Consider the following 24,772-nt stretch of genomic DNA (forward strand, 5'->3'; position numbering starts at 1 on the left):
GGTGGTATCCAGGCAAGTAGCAGAATGGAGGACGTGGACCCCAATGGCCAGCTCACCCTTCTTGGTCCTGATCGGGCCACCCTAAGCCCCATTCCAAACAGCAGCCAAGTGGGCTGCTATGGCAGTAGTTCTGCCACTGTGTGCGGAACCCCAAATGAAATTGCCAATATTTTCAGTGAGTGCACAGTAGGACCACTCTCCCTTAGGGCCTGGGTGCACCGCACGGGCTGCACGCAATAGGGATATGTCAACGATTACCATGTTTTAATGGATCTAACCAGCGTCAGGATATGTTTTTTTTTAAATGTTAGGTCCTATGTTGAGTTCATTTAATCACTTAATTTACATTATAATATTCTAACTCAAGGCTGTGGTTTAACCACATGCATGGATGGACGTTCATTAGGAAAACAAAAAACCACAATACATAATTACGTGTCATTTTGGTATAATCATATGGACAGAGGCTCGATTGTGGTATGTGGTTTCCCATATGCAAATGATTGTACCAAGAACTTTGCATTTAATTATATTTATACCCAGTTTTAATGCTTACTCCAACCCAATACTTTAGTTTTAATTAGAGTAGGTTCCATATTTCTGTCTGTGACATCAATTAGGGGGGGAGGGGGGATTCCTTCCCTTCCCGTCCCTATGACACCTATACAAGAAATGGGAGGTGCGAGTGCCACTGGGACAAGAAAGTGTTATATTCTTAATATCTAAATTTTAATTGGCTTTATTGAAAAGAATATGCATTTTCCATATGTGTTTGAATGACAGGACTTTGAGCTAGTGATACCCAAATGGCCATTCATTGACTGAAAATGCAGGTCAAGACCCTGTCAGAATTTGATGGATTTTGTAAATATATGTATATGTATGGGTCTTCCTATGTAACCGATACTTTGTTTGATTTATGCGTTTATGTTTTAAGAGGTCTGCTGAAAGCCTCTCACATATATCTGGTTTCATGTTTAAAAGGTTTGGTTAAAGTGAAACAGATGCTAAAAAGGCTTGTATATCTACTCTAGCCCCCGCTTTTCTAAAGGAGGAGAAAAGGGGAGTGTATGGGAGGGATTTGTGTTTGGGCGCGAATTTGAAAGACTGAGTTCATATAGACACAAGGAATCCAGTCTTCTGGCTCACTCTTCACACACACATCCTGCTTCCAAGACACATCTCTTTACACACATGTATTCCTCCCAAGACACAGCTGTCTTTACACAAATTTTCTGCTTCCAAGCCACAACTCTATTCAAGCCAGGACACAAGAGGTTAATCGGCCATCTTAGATGAAGTAACACAAAGGAAAGCACATGTCTAAAGACTTTCAGATCTTTGAAACAAATGAACTATATATTTTGAACATTTTTTGCATATATGAAACAACACTAATTCTGAATATGAATGTACTATTTTTGTAAGTATTTTCCAAGTTTATGTGTGTACAATAAAACACACGGTTTTGATTTAAGCTGACTCAAGCAGAAATAATTCCAAAATTCGTCTCACGAGAATCATCATTATTGAAGGCTTTTTATACAATATTATTTCATATATTTCATTGGCGGACGCCAGCCAGTTTCAATCGTCAGAAGTTTTTTGCCACTTTTCCGTTCTTCAGAGGGGAAAGTGAGGAACAGAGAAAACTTTGCTATTATTGAAAGAACCTAGAATCGCTACTTTGATTCGTGAAGACCAGAGGATTTTGGAAATTCTGAAGTCTTGACAGACGGTTTAATTAGAGTCCATCGGAAAACGCAAAAGTTTTATATTCGGTGAGTACCAAAATATGGAATTTATAAATGTTATAGCTGAAGAAAGTAATTTAGAATTTGAAGGTTTAGCCAGCTATATTTCAGACACTAAGTTATGGCAATCAATGTATAATCAATGCCTACAGGCAAATAAAGAAATTGATAAAACTAGATTTTCATTAGCTAAATCTAAGAGAAAATTAAGCAATGTGTTGAAATTAGTTACAGTCTTCAATGCAATGGTTTTTGATATGCCAGGAAAACAAAGTCAAAGTGTAACAGAAATTGCACAAACACAGGAGAATTTACATATTCAACAATTAATGATTGAAAATGATGCATTAGAACATAAAATGAATGCATTATTGGAATCAGTTAAAGAAAAAGAAAGTTGTATTGCTTTTTTAACTCAGAAAGAAATTGAACAAGAGAATGTTATAAGTTTGCTTAAAATGCAATTATTGCAAGCTCAGTCTTCTGCACATGCTCAGTGTTTAGCTTATGAACACGTGACAAAGTCAGAGGCGAGGGATAATGATGCTGATTCTGGATTTGACTCAGTGGAGTCATTTGAGGAGGTTAATATTTCCTCAGACAATGAAAGCATGAAGTCTGTTGATTCGAATAATAGTAATATTCAACAGAAATGTAAATTTTCATCGCCATATACTCAAAGAAAGGTATATGCAAAAAAAACAACTCTTAAATGTTTAGTTTGCAAAAGAGAGGGTCACATAGCTAGGTTTTGTGTGATGGCTAATAATAATGATATACAAAAGAGGTTGTATTATCCGAAAACGATGCCAAGGCGCTATGAAGTGTATTCTGTGCGCTGGTGTAGTAATTTGAGGTATAGAGGCCATAATAATCAAACTAATTTCCCTTTTAAGACCCAAATGCAAAGATTGCAAACTGCAAACAGTCCATTAAGACAGGAAAGGTATCACTATGTATCATATAACACTGTGAAAAACAATGTTAGCAGTCCTTAAATGAACTGCATGGATGGTAAGGATTTTCTGGTTATTGATTCTTTGCTATGGATAATAAGGTTATGATTTGAGGTTCAGAGATTTGGTTATTGATTCTTTGCTATGGATAATAAGGTTATGATTTGAGGTTCAGAGATTTGGTTTTTATTTGATATATTTTTAGAATTCAAGGATAATCCTTTGGATTATTAATTTTTTATTAATTTTTCCCCAGTTATGATTATTATGATTTTAATTTTTCATTTTTTGTTCAGATGGAACATTGAGAGGTTTAGTTCATCTGATAAGGGGGTAATTAACAGCTTTGTACTCAATTAGCAAAGGATGCAGATTTGTATGGAGAATTAGTGATTTTAACCTGAATATGGTCAAAATTATGTTGTGGAAAAAACAAATATAAGATTTTCCTTCGTTTTCAGAGGTTTAAAAGATTAATCGATTTTTTGAGTCCTCATCGGGTGATATTATATCTATAATTTGTTAATGATAACAGGATCTAATATCATGACTTAGATGGATTTTCTATATTTTAATGTACCACAACACCTACAGGTGGAATTCACTAAATTTAACTATGACAGTTTAGATCACTTTGGTAAGCAAAAATTGCTTGAAATTCTTAAAGAGAAATTCTATTGGGACAAAATGGAAGAGACTGTAGACAGAGTAATTAAATATTGTCTAATCTGTGTACAAAGATATTTTAATTACTGATAGGATATGGATTAATCATGTTTTTCTAGTTTGGGGTATACTAGCAAACCTCAGTAGTGGCAGAGGATTCCATTTTATAGGTAAAATCATGCAGGTAATGTGTAAAATCTTGGGAATAGGACAGAGATTTCATGTATCATATCATTCACAGTTTGCAGGTACAGTTTGTTCAGTTATGGAGTATTCTTCATTTGATTTAATGACAGGAAGAATTATTTTGTCACTTGTGTTTCACAATGAACGTTTGGTTGGCAATATACAGCAAGGATTGTTAGTGTAATGCTTGTGATTTGAGAAGAGATATTAGGATGTTATTTAAAGGTATTGAATGTCATTCAGAAAATGATATTTCTTTTTGGTATTTTCCTTTTGCATAAGAGTGTATTGGTTATAGATGATACAGGACAATTTGAACAGAATGGTGTTACATGCAGTTGCTTGTATGAAAAATGGTCCCTCCACACATTTTTAAGTTTGAGTTAAAAGATCATAATTTCTTTATTTTACAATATTCCTTGTTTAGGAGATTATTAAAAGACAATTTGTATATATACTGATATGTAGTATTTGTTTTAGAAGTTTAAAGAAACTTGTATTGTATAAATTAAATGGTGACTCACAGAGCACATAGCCCCATCCTTAGGAATTTGAGAGTGAAATGACACCATCCTTTTTAAAAAGGAGGGGGGGGACTACTCATTGAGAGTCTGCATCTGTGGGACTACAAGACAAAAAAGAACCTTTCTGAATAAGAAAGGAGGGGGTTTGTTTTTTTAGGAGTAGAATGCCTGTAACAGAGTTTTTTGGCAGACATGCATTCCAGTAGATGTTGTAATAGACATTCACTCCAGTATACACAAGACACATATAAAGTATGAGAATTGCTGTTATATCCACACACACATATCTAATTAACTGTTGTTACATACACACACACATATCTGATTCTTGTAACATTTTGTTATTTTATTATTAAAACCAAAATTATCTTTTATTCAAGATAAACGGTTTATCAAGATTGATAATTAGGAATGGAAAGATTTATTTAAATCAAAAATTAGATGTTGTTAGCATTAGTTTATACAGAAAGAAATATGGTGATTAAAGAGTTGCCATGTATGAGGTCACACCCAGAGATGGTGAGATACACGTCACAGGCGGAACTAAAGGTTCAGGAGAAGTGGACCATGGCAAAGTAATTGGGAAGGTCCATTTGACATCTTGGATGTTCAAGGGACAATGGTATTAGTTCAAGGATTTCTCAATTTAGTGAAAAAGCATGTATAAATAAAAATGTGGGTATAACAAATGTAATATTCTGAGATAAATGATGCTGCTTTTATTTTTCCTAGGAATGAATTATATTTCATCAATCTGGAGGAATCATGGATTCCAAAAAAGAAGAAAGATGACAGTTCAACAAAAGAAAGTGTTAAAGAGAGAAGATTTATCATCATCACAGGATTCATCTTTTCCCTAGTGACAATTTTATCTGTGGTAAAATATATCACAAACTGTTCCAGCTATGCAGAGGTTAACAGGATTGAAGAACTACACAACAAAGTCATTACATTATTGAGAGACAAAAGAGATCTAGACACTGATATCAATATAGATAAAAGTGATAAAGACATTGATATTAATACAGAGGACAAGAGTGATAAAGATATTGATCTTAATACAAATAACAGAATATAATTCTAGATACGTTGATAACAATACAGCTGAAGAATTGTATGGATATGTATTTGTAGGACAGGGATATGATTGCTGTATGGAATTATATTTAATTCATAGTAATAATGTTGAGGTAAACGTTAAAATAGAATCCAAAACAAATTTTGTTAAAATGCTGGGATCTTATAGGTTAAACAACAGAACCCGGAACTTTTGAACACAATATATTGGGAAGGAGTTTTTGGTCAGTATTTGTAAAGGTAACAATCTTTGAACATTTTTGAAGATAATGATAGTTTGCATTTGATATGTAAAACAAAAATATATGTACCTCAAGATTCATTGGTAACTTGGAAAAGGAACGATGAATTTTTGGGAAGTTTTCTTCACAGTTCTACTATGATAATTCATAAAGGAATTTATGGTAGTGTGAATTGGATCAATAATACATTTGTTTATCAACAAATGAGAGTATCTTTGAATGATACTGGTATATATGAATGTTGCATATCAATAGTAAATTATCCAATGAAATGTGCGAAGGGAAGTGTTGTTGTAAGGTCTCCTGGGAAAACTCCATGTGTTGGTAAGAAAAGTGTCTCAGCAAATCCATTTCAGATTAACCATTTCCAATCCAGAACTCTTTTGAGAGAGGGAAAGTTTGTCATTATATTGTGGAACTTTAATGTTTCAGAATGGAAAATTTCTACAGGGTTTCCACAATGTCAAGGACATTTGGTTAATATGGAATTGGGTATTGAAAGATGGTTTGGAATTAATAATAGAAACCATAACAGAAATAAGCGTGGTATTGTTGAAGGTATTTTAGGAGGGATTGGCCTAATTGGGAGTATAACAAATAGTATGGATATTAATACTTTAAAGTCTGACCTTGAGACAGCTGGTTTAGTGGGTAGTAACGGGATTAAAATACAGAGAAATTTAAATGAAATTTTAGAAAATATGGTTATTAAAACAGCTAATATAATGGGTCCATCTATTTTACATCTTCAAAATATTACTCTTGATTTAATGTTCAGTGAACAACATTCTCATATTGCCAGAGCATGTTTAGAGATCCAGACTGAATATTCCACTAATTTTAAAATAATTGCTCAAGCATTTCAGAGTGGAATAACCCCTCTTGGCATTTTACAGAATTTACCCAGAGAATATGTATATGCTATAAATCATACAGATTTATGGGTAAATAAATGGATAGGATGTAAACAGGATGTTTGTTATAGTTCTTCTATGATTCCGATAGCAGGACAAGAACAAATTTTGTTTCCAATCACTGTCTTGGGATTACCCGTCAGCAATACACAATTATTGTATTATAAATTACAGTATACAGATTTTGCATTTAACAATGAAAATTCTGAATTAGAACAATTAGATTTGTCATCATGTTTACAATTTCAGTCTAAAGTTATCTGTTTACCTAATCAAGATAAAAGTATTTTTCATTCTTGTTATCATAATCATACATTATGTTCAGCAAGAATAGAAAAAGTTGAAACAATTTCTGAATTAGTTACTTGTGTAGATAAAAAGAAGGTTTGTTTTCAGATCATGTCAGATACAGAAAGGGTTAAAACTTTTTTCTCTTCTTGTACAAATACAGAAAACCTAAATCAAGGCTTGTATTGTATAGAAGGAGACATTGTAGCAATAAGTATTAATGGATTTAGAACAAATTTAACAAATGTGCTTATGAAAAATATAAGTGCTCTTCCCACACAATATAATATATCTCAGATAGATGAATTTCCTTGGGAAGAATGGGTAAATGTAATTCATAAGGATAAAGGTTTATTGATAGCTTTGGCTAAGGAACTTCAGAATGCAGAAATATTATTTAAACATGAACAAGGTAATTTGCAAGAGATATCTCATCAATGGTCAGAATTTTCAGGAAGTAATTGGTGGAAAAAAATTCAGTAATAGTGTATCAATTTGGGGAAAAACTTCAATAACCTCAGCAGCAGGAAATATTTTATCACATCCTATAGTTATTCTTTTTATTATTATTATGTTATTCATTATATTCCAGTTATGTTTGATGTTTAGAATGAAAAAAATATATTATCGAATTAGAAATGAAATCAAGAAGGGAGATAATTTATTGCAAAATAAGCTTAAGAGAAAGATGGGTTTTGGTATTGCAAATTTGGTTGGTGATGGAAATACATTTGGAGTTATTGGATCAAAGTCAGTATGAATGGGACATGGATGCTATGAATGAATTTAAACTTTGGAAATATGATTGTTATTCATATTTCAGAGGGGAATGTTATATTCTTAATATCTAAATTTTAATTGGCTTTATTGAAAAGAATATGCATTTTCCATATGTGTTTGAATGACAGGACTTTGAGCTAGTGATACCCAAATGGCCATTCATTGACTGAAAATGCAGGTCAAGACCCTGTCAGAATTTGATGGATTTTGTAAATATATGTATATGTATGGGTCTTCCTATGTAACTGATACTTTGTTTGATTTATGCGTTTATGTTTTAAGAGGTCTGCTGAAAGCCTCTCACATATATCTGGTTTCATGTTTAAAAGGTTTGGTTAAAGTGAAACAGATGCTAAAAAGGCTTGTATATCTACTCTAGCCCCCGCTTTTCTAAAGGAGGAGAAAAGGGGAGTGTATGGGAGGGATTTGTGTTTGGGCGCGAATTTGAAAGACTGAGTTCATATAGACACAAGGAATCCAGTCTTCTGGCTCACTCTTCACACACACATCCTGCTTCCAAGACACATCTCTTTACACACATGTATTCCTCCCAAGACACAGCTGTCTTTACACAAATTTTCTGCTTCCAAGCCACAACTCTATTCAAGCCAGGACACAAGAGGTTAATCGGCCATCTTAGATGAAGTAACACAAAGGAAAGCACATGTCTAAAGACTTTCAGATCTTTGAAACAAATGAACTATATATTTTGAACATTTTTTGCATATATGAAACAACACTAATTCTGAATATGAATGTACTATTTTTGTAAGTATTTTCCAAGTTTATGTGTGTACAATAAAACACACGGTTTTGATTTAAGCTGACTCAAGCAGAAATAATTCCAAAATTCGTCTCACGAGAATCATCATTATTGAAGGCTTTTTATACAATATTATTTCATATATTTCAGAAAGAACGGACAGCAACAAAAACACTCAAAACATTTTAAAGCTGGATATACTTAGGTAGAATTCCATTTTTCGTTGTCAGAACGTTGGGTTTTTTCTCTAATCATTAGTGGGGTCAAATCAACATTTGTTTTCGACCGCAGTGATGAGAAAACTGGAAGGAGCAGTATGAAAATATTTCCTCAAATGTACCAATTTCTACCTGTGATGGAACGCTTGACACCCTGCTTAGGTGTTTCCACCATTAACAGTGCCTCCTGCCCTCCAAACCATTCCAGCAGACAGAGCCAATACCAGCCTTTTTACCCCAAGCATTGTACACAGACAAGATGTTGGGAAAATAAACAAAGGAATGACTATTGAACAGAAATACAGGTTTTTATACACTTCACAAGAAGGGGAAGTTACCACAGGAACAATAAAACCAAATATTTACCCTAAAACATCACACAATGGTTTGAGGATGAAGTAGAGTTGACACAAGGCTAATCCCTACATGTAGGATCCTCCAAGAGTTAGCCAACAGACCGTAACAATAGGTGACTCAATTAACAATGGGAACGCACACAATGGAAGAGACCCACTTAACAATAAACACATAACAAACCTCCACCCCACCTCAGACTATCCTGCAACAGTTTAAAACAGTCTATGAGACAAACTCCAACAATATTCCAGCAGTCTGAAAAGGTGGAATTAATTTATCTTCATAGATTTCTTTAGGGATATTGTTGATAAATATCTCTGTCCCAAGTGAAGGAGCCTCTCCAACCCAGTCTGCAGGAGGGCCCCCACATTCCCTCTTAACCATTAACCTGTGCAAGAATAATATTACACCTTTTTATCCACTCCAGAAGGGATGCTTTATTGTCCTTATTCAGAGAACGAATCCAAGCCTTGCTCTTAGCATTCATCATATTGTTCTCCATCATTGTAGAATGATCTGCTCTCTCCATGGGCCATAATCAGTGGGTAGGAGGCTTGCACATAGTCCTCTCCAAAAGCCCCTGTCCTGGTTGGGTCTGTCACACTTCCAGTGTATGTGGTTTTTGTTTGGTAAAGTCCATTCATTTCAAAGATCTAATGTTAAAAGCCAATGAAATGTTAAGCTAGTTTAGAACAAAATCCGGATTTACTAAATATTTTAACCAGTTAGCGACCGCCCCACGCAGATATACTGCAGCAGGGCGGTGGCTCTGTGTCAGATCACATACCTGGTACATGATCTGAAGCTTCTGGGTCTGGGGCGCGCGCCTCCAGCGACCCGCTGTGAATGGACACAGCGGGAGCCGATGTCCACCGGGACCAGTCGATCTTTCCGGAGATCAGCAGAATGGCGGTCTACCTGTGTAAACAAGGCAGATCTCTGTTCTTTGAGACGGGAAGACAGAGATCCAGTGTTTCTGCTAAGCAGACCAGATCCTGCGTTTCTGCTAAATGCACCCCCCACACAGTTAGAAAGCACTCCCAGGGAACACAGTTAACCCCTTGATCATCTGTTAACACCTTCCCTGCCAGTGTCATTAGTACAGTGACAGTGTATATTTTTAGCACGGATCACTGTATTGGGGTCACTGGTCCCCAAAAAAACCCCCAAAAGTGTCAATTTGTGTCCGATTTGTCTAACGCAAAGTCGCAGTCCTTGTATAAAAGTCACTGATCCCTGCCATTACCAGTTACAAAAGAAAAAAAAACTTCCATAACAATATCCCATAGTTTGTAAATGCTAAAACGTTTGTGCAAACCAATCAATATACACCTATTGGAATTTATTTTTACCAAAAATATGTAGTAGAATACATATTGACCTAAATTTATGAAGAAAATCGACTTTTACACTTTTCTTTTTTATTGGATAGGTTTTATAGCAGAAAGTAAAAAAAAAATGTTTTGTTTTGTTTTTTTTTTTTCAAAATTGTCAGTCTTTTTCTGTTTATGGCGCAAAAAATAAAAAATGATCAAATGCCACCAAAAGAAAGTTCTGTTTGTATGGGAAAAAAGGGACATACATTTTATTTGGGTACAGCGTAGCACGACCGCGCAATTGTCAGTTAAAGTAATGCAGTGCCCTATCGCAAAAAATGGCCTGGTCGTGAAGGGGGGGGGGGGTAAAATATCCGGAGCTGAAGTGGTTAATACAAATTTTCGTACGAATGTTTGTAAAAATTTCCATTCAAACTTCTACTAGTGTAACCCAAACTCAATTCTTCCTTGCACTACTAAACTTATATGATTTACTTTTTTACTTTGTCCCTATTGGAGAGATTCCCCATCACTTCCTGCCCTGACAAGCACGTGCGTCGTATCGAGCTATAGCAAGGGTACTTTGGCAACTACTTTAGTTGCAGTTTGGATAGCCTATTCTAAACCTGTTTGTCCTTTTGTTACTGCAACACATGAGTGTAAAGCCAGCCCAAGTTCAGTTGGGTGCCTAATTTTTGTATGTGGTTTGCATGTGTTTTTTTTTCTTATTATGCATTTTGGAGTTTATAGGGTTAAAAGAAGCAATTGCACCTTTTTCCAAGTCACATAGAAGAGTGTTATATAGATGTGAATGAGCCCTATAGACAATAATATTATTGCTTATGTCGTGCATTGTCATGCAACGGCCAAAGCACGACAAATGGTAAAATGGAGAATCATGGTTCACATGCGAGCTTTTTTTTCTTAGAGAATAGGTGCAGGAACTCCCCCATTCCGATTCACCCCTTTTCTCTGCCCCCTACCCACCTCTGAGCACCATTCCTTGGTTCCACCCCCTACCCACCTCCCAGTACCGCTCCTTTTAGAGAATACAAAACCAAGTGTAGCCCCCTCTTCCTAAAACTGGGGCTATAGTGTAAATTTAGTGTTTGGCTGAGCTGTAAACAGCTAAGATTTGATTTTATATTGGATTCTGTTCTAAACTGGGCTGGGTTGTGCATTTCTCACTGTTGCCAGTAGGTGTCACTGGTACCACAGAACAGTTTGAGAATTACAACTAGGTTGAGCTGTAATGAATATTCTTTTTCCAGAGACAGCCCAGTAGGAGGTTCCTGGCCGCTGTGCATTCTGGGAAGGGGTATTTATTGGACAGATGCCATGTGCTCTTAGTTAGTGCCTCGGGGTCCTCATGGCCCGAGGATGTGCTGCTGCAAGTTCTGCAAGTAGGCCCAGAAGCCTGTCTGGGGCCTACTAATCCTGAGGTGGTCCTTAGACTGTCTTGCTGGTGTGGAAGAAGCAGAGCCAAGCTGAGGAAATCCAGAGGAGGACCCTTGCTGGAGAGAGCCAGGATAAAGGCTGGTCTCCCAGAAGGGCCTGGTAACTCGTTTGGAGGACGCACCTATATCTAAAACTACCCTTACAGTATCGCCGGGTCGGCCTAAAGGTTCTGGTACTGTCAAGCTGTTCTACAATCTAATCAAGGTAACTGGCTCCTGGCTGCTATGTCTGTGAAAGAGGCTTGTCCAGATATTCTACCGGTTGCTAGGTTTGTGTGAGAGACCTACCCAGGTATCCAAGATCTTTTAAAGAAAGCCGTTTTGTCCTTTGGATTCAAGGAGTCTGTAAGTGATCTGCTAAAAAGTGTATCTGAAGCCTCCCCTAAACCTCTCTCCTACTACTTTTCTCAAGTTCTCATTAAAGCATTGAAAAATACCTAAAGTGACTGGCGCCTAAATTCCCATTATAGCCATGGACTCAGCCTTGGGGTGAATGTAAGCTCGCTCCCTGTATCTGGAGGTACCTCCCTGCTCCTACTAAACCCAGGGGGGCGCTACACAAGTACTATTTTGTGGTGCCAAGTAATTTGTATGGGATTTGGTCATGATAAGAAAAGCAGTAAAATAGATCATCTGCAGCCAGTAACAATAGGGCCACTAGCAAATCCCCCCCTCTAGCAACAATGGACTCCCAGGAGCAACAACAGATCTCCCCAGTCAGGGTCAATAGACTCTCCATCAGCCAGCAACAATAGACCTCTCCCACAACAGTAGATCTCTCCCAGCAACAACTGACCACACCCCCCCCCCCAGCAATAAAAGACCCACCCCCAAAAACATTACCCCCCCCCCCCACCAGCAACAATAGATCCCCTCTAGCTAGAACAGATCTCCCAGCAGCCAGTATCAATAGACCCTGCAGCACACCCCAGCAACCCTTTGCCATTACATACAGTCAGTGCTGGAGGTACTGGAACTGCATTCCCGCTGAAAAAAAAAAAGAAAAAGCCCTGTTGACATGTATGTACAGTCACCCCAGTTTGTAGCACCTGTAGGACATCAATCTACAGATGGTGGGAAGACCTTACAGGAGAGAAAAGTATTTTTATACGTTTGATGCGTGAGAATCTGCAGCTGTGATCACTACAAGCATCCAATGGAAACATTTTATAGTCCTGGAACTCTGCGGCCCGTCCTGGCTTGTATTATTCATTAAACAGGAATGAACAAGACCTCATCAAAAAAAATGATTGGGTCTGCTCCAAGATCCCAGCCTGTATATGGTCCACAGGGACTGAAGTTGGAGAACCTTTCATAAAATAGCTATAAACAAAGTGAACAAATTGCTTACCTTCCCCTGAGGAGCCAGAGAGATCTATTACTACATATACTCTTCCTTCCGGTTCCAGGTCAATCTATGAATGACAGAGAAAAAACGCATTCGTTATTGGTTCAAAAATCCATAAACAACCAGTAAAAGTACCATCACAGGTGAGAAATGACAAGTGTACACTACAGTGCCAATAACATTTACAGTAGGTGCAAGGAAATGTCTGCAGTAAGGGCTCATTTACATTTGCAGTGATCCACCACAGATCACTTTTCAGAGAACGGTACAGGAGTGGTTGACAGGCATTCAGAAAGCGATAAGAATACTGAACAAGATTTTCTTTTTTTTCATGACATTTTTTATGTTTTTTCAGAACAAACAGACCAGATGGTGAGGGGGGGGGGGAGTGAACCCTGGTCGATATAACTACCATTGGGCTATCACTTAACTCAGGTAGGTAACCTAGGTATGTTGCCAACATGCAAACAAAGCTACAAACAAGAAAACCTAGTAGAGCTGTATGAATCGGGGCCTGTAAAGATCGAAACAATAGTGCGCGGCGGTAAGATTTTCATTGCTGTGCTGTCCAGAAGAGTGTCCGGAGAGTATGGGGTGGGGGTTATTGGTGTGGGGATAGTTGATCCAATGGTGGAGCTGACAATGGAGATGGTTGGACAGAAATGTGGCCTTGGAACAGACTGGAGGGGTACTATGGAATCTGGTGGTGCTTATTGTTGTGTGTTAGATCCGTTAGGGCCTGCCTGTCTGCGGGAGAGAGCACTTTGTCCATAAATGGGGCCCATTTGTGTTGGAATCTAAGGGATTTTTGATGGTTGGCAAAGAGCAAGTCCATTTTCTCTATCCTAAGGAGGATGTTCAATAAGTTGATTTTTAAGTGGTTGATGGTAGGGGGGATAGAGGCAGTCAACTTTTTGAGGATTGCTGTCAGGACTTTGCAGTAATACTTTCATGCCCTGTCTGTCTCTTACCTGGTCTGTGTATCAGTCTTAGGGCTTGCACTCTCACACCTGCATGGTTAAGCAATCTTCCCTCAGTGTGGCTCCACCCTAGCCTCAACAGGAACCACTATTTAACACTGTGTTCTCCAAGCCTGCCTTGCTGAGCAATACTGTGTGTTTGGTATCCTGTTTGCCGTGTGCTCTACATTTGTCTCTGTTACCGATCTTGGCTTGTTCTTGACTATCCCTGCCTGCTTGTGACCCTGACTTTTTGGCGTGTTCTCGGTCTATCCTTGTCTGCTAGTTGCCCTGATCTTTGGCTTTCTCCTTACTATCCCTTGTTGTCCTGGGCTGCTGCTTCCTCTCTATCCTCCTGTAGCCTACCATGAGCTGGGAGACCCTGGGGGGCCGAAACCTGGAGTCAGTTGCAGCGCAGTCCATCCTCACCACTAGAGGCTCTGGTGAACACCTGCTGGCTCTTAGACTCCGCCCCCTGGGGAATCTTATGCTCTAGCTCCCAGTGGGATCCGTGTATGTGCTCCAGTGGACCTGCCTTCCTGAACCACCCAGAGTTCCATCCGCAGCAGTGAGTCGTAGGGTCCACTACCTTAGCAGTGCACTCCTGACTCCAACAGTGTGCATCTGTCACCTGGACACAGGTGTCCTGACAATTGCCCTCCTGGCTGCCATGCAACAAGTAGCGATCCAGGCACAAGGTTTTTTTTAATTGGTATACCATGCCACAACTGCAAGTCTAGTATTTGGCTCTAGCATGAACTCATTTACTTAGATGGGTCATATTCACTAGAGTGGGGTACAATTTTTGCCTCCAAGTTAATTTTGAGGTGGGCGGTAGAACTGGCCTCCTCCCCAACCGCAAGTGTAAACAAGCCCTAAGAGCAGTTCTAGCATATCCACATAGCTCCCAACTGTCCCTGATTTCGAGGGACTGTCCCTGATTTGGAGCAATGTCCCTCTGTCCCTCATTCCTCCTCATTTGTCCCTCATTTTGGTCTGATCTATATAGTTGTATATAAAATGCACTTTTTATCTTTCATATAGTGTTTCCCAGTGCTAAACCTTTCATCCAAATTCTAAAATTGCTGCGATTTGTTAATTTTAAAAGCCAATATAAAGGAATAGTATTGATAAAAAAAAGTGGGTTCCACCCAGAAAAAAAAAAACTACGTGAAAAATCCTAAAAAAAAATACAAAAAAAATTTGGATATTTTTTTTTTTTTACTCACCTCTAAATGCCTGTTGCTAGGGGGTCCCTCGTAGTCTGCCTCTTCCAGTGCCTGGGCTGGTGACATCACTTCCCCCTCGGCACAGGAAGGGCTCAGCTCTGCTCCCTCCCTCCTGTCAATCATCTGGGACCCATTACAGGTCCCAGGTGACTGAGCGGCCAATCAAGGCGCTCGGAGCCACTCACGCATGCGCAGTGAGTGCCAGGCTGTGAAGCCACAGCCCGGCACCCACAGTTGCAATGCCGGGGCCGCCGAACGGAGGGGGAGACGAGCGGGGCTTCGATCCCCCACATCGCTGGACCCAGGGACAGGTAAGTGTCCAATTAAAAGTCAGCAGCTGCAGTATTTGTAGCTGCTGACTTTTAATTTTTTTTTTTCCTCTTTAACCTTTTTTTGGTTAATTCTTCAAGGGGGTGTGGCAGGGGGTGTGTCCTATGCCTACATACATTTGCCAGTAGGTGTCCCTCATTCCCATCTCAAAATGTTGGGAGGTGTGTATCCATACTATGCAAAACCATTGCACAGAGCAGGTGAGTGTAACATGTTTGTTATTTTTTTTTTTTTAAATGGTTTACTATCACTTTAATAGTCAAGTAGGGGCGTACCTAGAGCATTTGGCACCTGGGGCGGATCCTATATCTGGCACACCAATCCCACCCCCCACCCCCCCAGGCAGGCAAGCGGCGCGCCACACGTCATGTGTAGTGCCTCCGCACTCTGCGGCCTGGAACCCGGAAGAATGCTCCCCCTGGTGGCCAGGCCCCTCCTCCTCCTCTGCAAAAACGGCCTTGGCAACCAATCACCTGCTTGGAAAGTTAACTCCAGCAGTGCTCGTTGTCTATTCAGCGCTGCTGTTTCTCTCTCCCATTCTGCCTTTTGCTCCCTGGAACTGCCAGGTGTCAGCCCCATGAGCCGACACCCCCAGTGAATAAGTGGCGCCGGCCTGACACCCCACCCCCACAATGTGTGGCACCGGGGGCAGACCGGGATTGACAACCCCCCCCCAGTTGATATGCCATTGTGGCCATGTAATCTATCTTTCATGAAATTGGTTCTTATTGTGTTTCTCTGTATCCTTGTAATGTTCTCTGGGAGCTCCCAAACCTACTTTCCCCCCCTCAGTATGTTTGGAATGAACAGTGCATGTTAGTTGCAGTCTTGTGCACTGCTCTATCCACACTACAGATCCCACAGTCCATCTCAGCAAGGAGTGGCTACGTTCCTACATACAGTGGGATCATGGAGAATGAACGTAGCCACCTTCTAACAGGAAGTCTGATTCACAGCAGCAAAAAAAAAAAAAGAATGCTGAGAGCAATAGAGGAGACTTTTTCTCTTACCAGAATTTAGTGTCACTGTCACCCTTAACCAACATATGAGAAAGTTCAAGGCATTGTAAACCCCCTTTTTTTTTTTTTTTTTAAAAACAACAACAAACATGTCTATACTTACCTACTCTGTGCAATCGTTTTGCACAGAGCAGCCCCGATCATCTTCTGGGGTCCCTCCAGGCTGCTTTCCATGGGGGTACCCATGCAGGCTTGAGTCCCACTGCAGCGTCCATGGATTCGGCCCCGCCCCCTGCTCCTGCCTCACTCGATTTGATTGACAGCAGCAGGAGCCAATGGCTCCTGTTGCTATCAATCTGTCTAATTTGGAGAGACACAGTTGGCTGGAACCGCTGCTCTCGTGCATGTCGCTGGATCGGATCGGGTTCAGGTAATTAAAAGGGGGGTCTGGGGGGAGCTGCAGTAAAGAAGGTTTTTCAACTTAGAATGCATTAAGGTGAAAAATCTTGAGGTTTTACAACACCCTTTAAAAACTGCCTGGGGAAGATCTCTAAATTACTTTCCACGAAAACTTGTTCATCAGGTTTAATGTCCCTTTAAAAACAAAATTCTGTAGCCCTGTACTTGATCTTGCATTGGAAAAGTCATTAAACACACAATCGGAAACAATCTGAAGCACTTGTCAAAACAGTGGAAATAGTGGGGAATCTATGAGATCTGCGGCATCCCTGCTGTTTCCATGATGTATGGCAGTGTCTGTATTAATGGGGATTTCCGGTGTTCTTCCGGCATTCCTGCTCCACGCAGTTCACCCATTCATTTTAAGGTGATGTTAATGTGCAACTCCGAGAAGATACGCAGAAGATACGCAGCAAAATGTAATCCAGTTCAAGTATCTAAAGCTAAACTTTTTTTTTTTTTTTTTTTGAGTGGTGAAAAGTTAGCACCCGTCAGGTTTTTTGTTTTTTTTGTTTTGGATAGAGTGGAAAGGGATTAGAATATCTGTCAGGACTTCAATGCTGTCTGTGCCCCCAATTTGGGAGACTTCACCTTCTCTACATGTCCTGGTGACCATTTTCACTGAAAGGGAACATAAATCTTATAATTTTGGGTTGTCACCGTTACAGGAATAGAGGGGAAATCTTGCAATGGGGACACTAGTTCTGGCAACTATCATAAATTCCCTCCCGTTGAAAGAAATTATTTTTAACTTCCTGTTGGGTCTATGGGACAGGAAATGAAGGGAAATCTCCCCAATGAGACACAGTTGGCAAAAACTCACTGGGGTTATAAACCTCCTTTACTCTAGCAAAGCTTTGCCTTCAGTTCTATTTTAATCACTTCCTGGCTATATTATGTATATATAAAAAAAAATATATATATATACACACACACACACTTTTATATGTATAATATAAAAATGTATATATATATATATGTGTGTGTGTATCTGTAGCTCTGTGCCTGATCATGTACCTAGTGCGTGATCTGACACTTCCGGGTCTGGGGCATGCCGCCGGCGTCCCGCTGTGATCACACACAGCAGGAACGCAGCGGTGGGTACCGCGGACTCCAAGTCCGCCGGCACCCGCCGATTGTACATTACACAGGCAGAACAGCAATCTGTCTATGTAAACAACTCCTCCCCTAGTAAAACGCACCTCCCACACAGTACACAAACACAGGCTAGGCACGCAACTAACCCTTTGATCGCCCCTGATGTTAAACCCCTTCCTAGCTAGTGTCATTAGTACAGTGACAGTGCATATTTATTAGTACTGATCACTCTATTAGTGTCAGATTTGTCTGCCGCAATATCGCAGTCCCACTATAAGTCGCTGATGGCCTCCATTACTAGTAAAAAAAACAAAAAATATCCCATAGTTTGTAGACGCCATAATTTTAGCGCAAACCAGTCAACATACGCTTAGTGGGATTTTTGTAACCAAAAATATGTAGCAGAATACCTATTGACCTAAATTGAAGAAGAAATGTGATATTTTCAAATTTTTTTTTTAATGGATATGTTTTATAGCAGAAAGTAAAAATATATATATATATATATAATTTATTTTTTTTTCCAAAGTGATCTTTTTTTTGTTTATAGCGCAAAAAATAAAAACCGAAGAGGTGATCAAATACCACCAAAAGAAAGCTCTATTTGTGGGGAAAAAAGACATCAATTTTATTTGTGTACAAGGTTGCACAACTGCACAATTGTCAGTTAAAATAACGCATTGCTGTATTGCAAAAAATGGTCCTGAAGGGGGGTAAATCTTCCGGAGGTCAAGTGGTTAAACGTGTGAACAAAAAAAAGAAGTCAGCACCCTCACAATTTTTAGATCTCCATCTTTTACTGGGGTCAAAATTGCATAAGTAGAATCACAAAACTAAAAAAGGACATTATAACACCAACGTTTCCGAGACACACAGGTCACCTTTCTCGTCTTTCACTTCTCTAATCGCATGGCTCCATGAACTTCTAAATATAACCTTTTTTTTTTTTTATTATTCTCTGAGGTCGGTAGGGCTGCCAATACACAAATGAGAAAACCACCTCCACCAAAGTTCAACTTTTTAAAATTTTTTAAAATTTTTTTTAAGGAGCACAAAACATATATAATGTATCGTCAATTACTTTTTACATACTTGCAAGCCAATCATTAAATACCTGACATTTAAACCCCAATTTATGACTGTGCTGGGTATTAAATTCAAATACACGGACCTGTAATAAAGAGACCAGGAATTACTGAGACCGGGAGCTGCAATAACAGATCCTCTCTGCAGCGCCACCTGCTGGCACTGTAACAAAACAATGCAATCAATGAATTTCCTATATGAATGTGAAGTTAGATTTTTTTAGGACTGTTAACAACTGAGGGAAAGGGATTTGTATTGCTCTTAGAAGAAATCAAAAGAATTTTTTTTTTTTTTTGCAAATTAAAGGGATTTACAGTGACAATGTTAGGTTGCAATTCTTCCATCCGACCTGCAGGTGCTGCAGTTTACCTTTGAATTCTCAAACCAGCAAAGCAAATTCAAGCTGCTGCAGAAACATTTAAATTGAAAGCATTTTCAGAAACGGATTTAATCACTTACTGAGTATGCAGCTTCTTTATCTTTTAATTCTTGCCTATGTTTCACTTTAAGCTTGTGCCATGATCACTGCCCCAGACCTCCTGTTTTAAAGGTGGCTCCTTTCAGCATCCTATGGAGCCACCCTTGCATCCAGTGACTAGGGTTGTGTCACCTTACACTGTGTGCCTCAATAGAAACACACAGCCCCATAGCCTAGGATAGCAAGGCACCCCCCTGCTCTTCCATCCTCCAAGACTGGAGACTTCTCCAATAGAGTGACTCAAGATTGCACTGCCTACTGTTAAAGAATATGTACACCCAACATTTTATATTGCTGATATGTGGCTGCTGTACCATGTACAATAGAGTATCCTGTTCTCTTTGTATCGCTTTCTTCGTGTGAAATCTCTGTTCCTGCCAGTCCCTCTGCTTTCCTTATCAAAAACTGACCACACTAGGCATGGGACACAGCATGGTCAGTTTTATAGCCGTGACGAGAACTCCTCCAATGATCAGCCTTTTCCTGACACGCCTTACCCCCACCACTTAAAGTAGTTGTAAACACGTTATACCCATCTTTTGCCTACAGGTAGGCCTATAATAAGGGTTACCTGTAGGTACTGTGAATTTCTCCTAAACTTGCACAGTTTAGGAGATATTCACTGTATCCGCATGTGCCGACTTCATCGGCACATGTGCACTGAAGAAACTACGTGTTCTAGTGGTGACCGGCGGCTCCGGCCAATCACATCGCCGGAGCACACGAACCTAGAAGTATTGTGTTGTCCCCCTTATACATTGTAAAGCGCTGCGTAAACTGTTGGCGCTATATAAATCTCGTATTATAATAATAATAATAGAAGTAACATTCCGGAGACATGTCGCCCTTCACAGCGGTGTACGGAGACTGCTGCAACAGCTTCGTTCTAAGGTAAGTTTTTTATAATGAGCTAGTATGTGATGCATACTAGCTCATTATACCTTTGTCTTTTTTTTCAGAGTTTACAACCACTTTAACCCATTCACTTGGAAGATTGGTGTGCTGCTGTTTTCTCCTCCCCTAGCTCTCTGTGCTCCTATTGCAGCTGACAACAGTGGAAATGTGATCACTTATCAAAAATGGAAAAAAAGTATTTATAATGTTTTTTTTTTTTTTTATTATTATCTATACACAAATGTTTTGCCTTTCATTTCTATTGTACACTGAATGGGATGTTTTACAAGGTGAAGGTTTACATATACATTACAGTGGTTCTAAAGGCAGAAGGTTTTTTTTACCGTCATGCATTCTATGCAAGAAGATAAAAAACCTTCTGTGTGCAGCAGCCCCCCTCAGCCCCCCTCTCCTCCCAATAGTTACCTGAGCCCCATCTCAATCCAGCAATGTGCATTAGTGTCTTGGCTGTCCGGAACTCTCCCTCCTCATTGGCTGTGACGGCAGAGGGCGCCATTGGCTCCTGTTAATGTCAAAATCAGTGAGCCAATGAGGAGAGAGAGAGGGGGCGGGGCTCCGTGTCTGAATGGGCACACAGAGCAGCGGCTCAGCTCGGGTGCCCCCATAGCAAGCTGCTTGCTGTGGGGGCACTCGGCAGGAGGGAGGGGTCAGGAGTACAAGCGAGGGACCTGAGGAGGATCCGGGCTCCTCTGTGCAAAACAACTGCATAGAACAGGTAAGTAGAACATGTTTGATATTTTTAAACAAACAAAAAAAAAAAAATACAAGACTTTAGTATCACTTAAACTCTTTGAGAACTGGAAGTTCAGGGAAGCAGCACCAGGAAAGCAGGAATAAGCAGCAATTAAACCTGTATACTGCAAGTGCTGGGATCAAAATGTTTTAAAAATATTTTACTGGGTAACGTTCATGGTCTTCCATGAGTTTGGCTAAATTGCTGAGGGTTTAATACTACTTTAACTTGCTTTTCGCAAAGAAACGGTTAATATATCTAATATAACACACAAAAAAAAAAAGGCTTCTAAAAAAACAGCTCTGCATGAAGCCAAGCTGGCGCTGAGTTTTTTTTTTTTTTTTTCAGTTTTACAGGAAAGGCTAATCATAATCCTCCAAAGAAAAGTGACTTATTTTAATTGTTAATAATAGATTGCTTTTAAACGCCATTAATTTCGGAGATAGAGCCGAGGCTGCAGCTGCTCCAGAAACTGCGCGGGTTCAGGTTTCAGCCATCGCTTCCACCCAAGTGGAAAAACTGAGCGAGAGAGATACATACAGGAGATTACAGTGCAGAATAATACCAGGGTGTGCTGACAGTTGGGTGTCCGCCGAATCAAAGAAAATCAAAACGGACCAAGCTGGCCATGAAGAAGACGCCCATCATTGAGTGTTTGTGTATTAACCGGTTCAGGACCAAAGCAATTTATACTTTACAAAACTGCCTCAATTAAACTATTAATATGTTTTATTATTTTATTAATGATTATAATTTTCTTTTTTAACCAATTGCTGACCGCCCTATAGCAGTTTTACTGCTACAGGGCAGCTGCGCAAGATCACACATTATCTCTGATATAGATAGATAGATAGATAGATAGATAGATAGATAGATAGATAGATAGATAGATAGATAGATAGATAGATAGATAGATAGATAGATAGATAGATAGATAGATAGAGAGAGATAGATAGATATATATATACACAGTGGCTTGCGAAAGTATTCGGCCCCCTTGAACTTTTCAACCTTTTGCCACATTTCAGGCTTCAAACATAAAGATATAAAATTTTTATTTTTTGTAAAGAATCACCAACAAGTGGGACACAATTGTGAAGTGGAACGAAATCTTTTGGATTTTTTAAACTTTTTTAACTAATAAAAAAATGAAAAGTGGGGCGTGCAAAATTATTCGGCCCCCTTGCGTTAATACTTTGTAGAGCCACCTTTTGCTGCAATTACAGCTGCAAGTCGCTTGGGGTATGTCTCTATCAGTTTTGCACATCGAGAGACTGAAATTCTTGCCCATTCTTCCTTGCAAAACAGCTTGAGCTCAGTGAGGTTGGATGGAGAGGGTTTGTGAACAGCAGTTTTCAGCTCTTTCCACAGATTCTCGATTGGATTCAGGTCTGGACTTTGACTTGGCCATTCTAACACCTGGATACGTTTATTTGTGAACCATTCCTGTGTAGATTTTGCTGTATGTTTGGGATCATTGTCTTGTTGGAAGATAAATCTCCGTCCCAGTTTCAGGTCTTTTGCAGACTCCAACAGGTTTTCATCCAGAATGGTCCTGTATTTGGCTGCATCCATCTTCCCCTCAATTTTAACCATCTTCCCTGTCCCTGCTGAAGAAAAGCAGGCCCAAACCATGATGCTGCCCCCACCATGTTTGACAGTGGGGATGGTGTGTTGAGTGTGATGAGCTGTGTTGCTTTTACGCCAAACATATCGTTTTGCATTGTGGCCAAAAAGTTCGATTTTGGTTTCATCGGACCAGAGCACCTTCTTCCACATGTTTGGTGTGTCTCCCAGGTGGCTTGTGGCAAACTTTAGACGAGACTTTTTATGGATATCTTTGAGAAATGGCTTTCTTCTTGCCACTCTTCCATAAAGGCCAGATTTGTGCAATGTACGACTGATTGTTGTCCTATGGACAGACTCTCCCACCTCAGCTGTAGTTCTCTGCAGTTCATCCAGAGTGATCATGGGCCTCTTGGCTACATCTCTGATCAGTCTTCTCCTTGTCTGAGCTGAAAGTTTAGAGGGACAGCCAGGTCTTGGTAGATTTGCAGTGGTCTGATACTCCTTCCATTTCAAAATGATCGCTTGCACAGTGCTCCTTGGGATGTTTAAAGCTTGGGAAATCTTTTTGTATCCAAATCCGGCTTTAAACTTCTCCACAACAGTATTACGGACCTGCCTGGTGTGTTCCTTGGTCTTCATGATGCTCTCTGCGCTTTCAACAGAACCCTGAGGCTATCACAGAGCAGGTGTATTTATACAGAGACTTGATTACACACAGGTGGATTCTATTTATCACCATCAGTCATTTAGGACAACATTGGATCATTCAGAGATCCTCGCTGAACTTCTGGAGTCAGTTTGCTGCACTGAAAGTAAAGGGGCCGAATAATTTTGCACGCACCACTTTTCAGTTTTTTAATTGCTAAAAAAGTTTAAAATATCCAATAGATTTCGTTCCACTTCACAATTGTGTTCCACTTGTTGGTGATTCTTCACAAAAAATTAAAATTTTATATCTTTATGTTTGAAGCCTGAAATGTGGCAAAAGATTGAGATATATATATATATAGATATATATAGATATATATATATATCTATATATATCTATATATATATATATTTACAGATTGCCATTCTGCCTCTGTACCAAACGATCAGCAGGTATTGGGTCCTCGAGATGCGCTGATCAGCTCCCACTGTATAGAATCACAGCGAAAGTGCCCGATCACAAGTGTGTGTATATGAATAGATAGATATAGATATAGAGATATATCTATCTATCTATCTATCTATCTATCTATCTATCTATCTATCTATCTATCTATCTATCTATCTATCTATCTATCTATCTATATATATGTATATCTCTATCTATCGATCTACCTATATATATATATATATATATAGATCGATCTATCTATCTATATAGATATCTATATATATAGATATATATCTATCTATCTATAGATAGATAGATATATATATATATAGAGAGAGATATAGATAGATAATATATATAGATAGATTATATATATACACAGTATATATGTATATATAGAGAGAGAGAGAGAGAGAGATAGAGATATAGAGATATATAGAGATATAAATATATAGATATATCTATATATATATAGATATATCTATCTATATCGATATAGATATATCTATATCTATATAGATATAGATATAGATATAGATATATATCTATATATATATATATATATATATATAGATAGAGATATACATATATATAGATAGATAGATAGATATATCTATATCTATCTATTCATATACACACACTTGTGATCGGGCACTTTCGCTGTGATTCTATACAGTGGGAGCTGATCAGCGCATCTCGAGGACCCAATACCTGCTGATCGTTTGGTACAGAGGCAGAATGGCAATCTGTAAATATATATGTATATAAAGCAGACTGCAGTTCTGTCAGTAGGGAAGGCATGGATCCTGTGTTCCTGTAAAGCAGGAACACGGGATCCATGCCTTCCCCTAGTACAAGCACTTCCCACACTACAGTAAAACACCAACTAGGCACACATGTAACCATTTCACCCCTGATGTTAACCCCTTCCCAGCCAGTGTCATTAGTACAGTGACAGTGCATATTTTTACTGATCACTGTCATACCTCCCAACTTTTTGAAATGGGAACAA

The 24,772-nt window shown here is 39.2% G+C and overlaps 2 protein-coding genes and 1 long non-coding RNA gene across 3 annotated transcripts in view; 2 read left to right on the plus strand and 1 right to left on the minus strand.

Moving 5' to 3' along the window:
- The window catches only part of EPAS1 (endothelial PAS domain protein 1), a 510,313-nt gene that overhangs the window by 272,544 nt on the left and 212,997 nt on the right, over positions 1-24,772 (plus strand). The gene's annotated exons all lie outside the window — the stretch shown is intronic.
- The window catches only part of LOC141140935 (uncharacterized), a 98,399-nt gene that overhangs the window by 61,525 nt on the left and 12,102 nt on the right, over positions 1-24,772 (minus strand). Inside the window, exon 2 of the long non-coding RNA XR_012244023.1 lies at positions 12,850-12,913. This is a non-coding gene — a long non-coding RNA (uncharacterized lncRNA). The remainder of the gene's footprint in view (positions 1-12,849; positions 12,914-24,772) is intronic.
- On the plus strand, positions 713-8,209 carry LOC141140933 (uncharacterized). The gene is made up of 2 exons (XM_073628487.1): positions 713-1,781; positions 4,819-8,209. Exon 2 carries the CDS (start codon positions 5,543-5,545, stop codon positions 7,088-7,090), a length of 1,548 nt encoding a protein of 515 aa, XP_073484588.1. The 5' UTR covers positions 713-1,781; positions 4,819-5,542; the 3' UTR covers positions 7,091-8,209.

Source organism: Aquarana catesbeiana, linkage group LG04 (assembly GCF_042186555.1).
Source record: "Aquarana catesbeiana isolate 2022-GZ linkage group LG04, ASM4218655v1, whole genome shotgun sequence".
Lineage (NCBI taxonomy): Eukaryota > Metazoa > Chordata > Amphibia > Anura > Ranidae > Aquarana > Aquarana catesbeiana.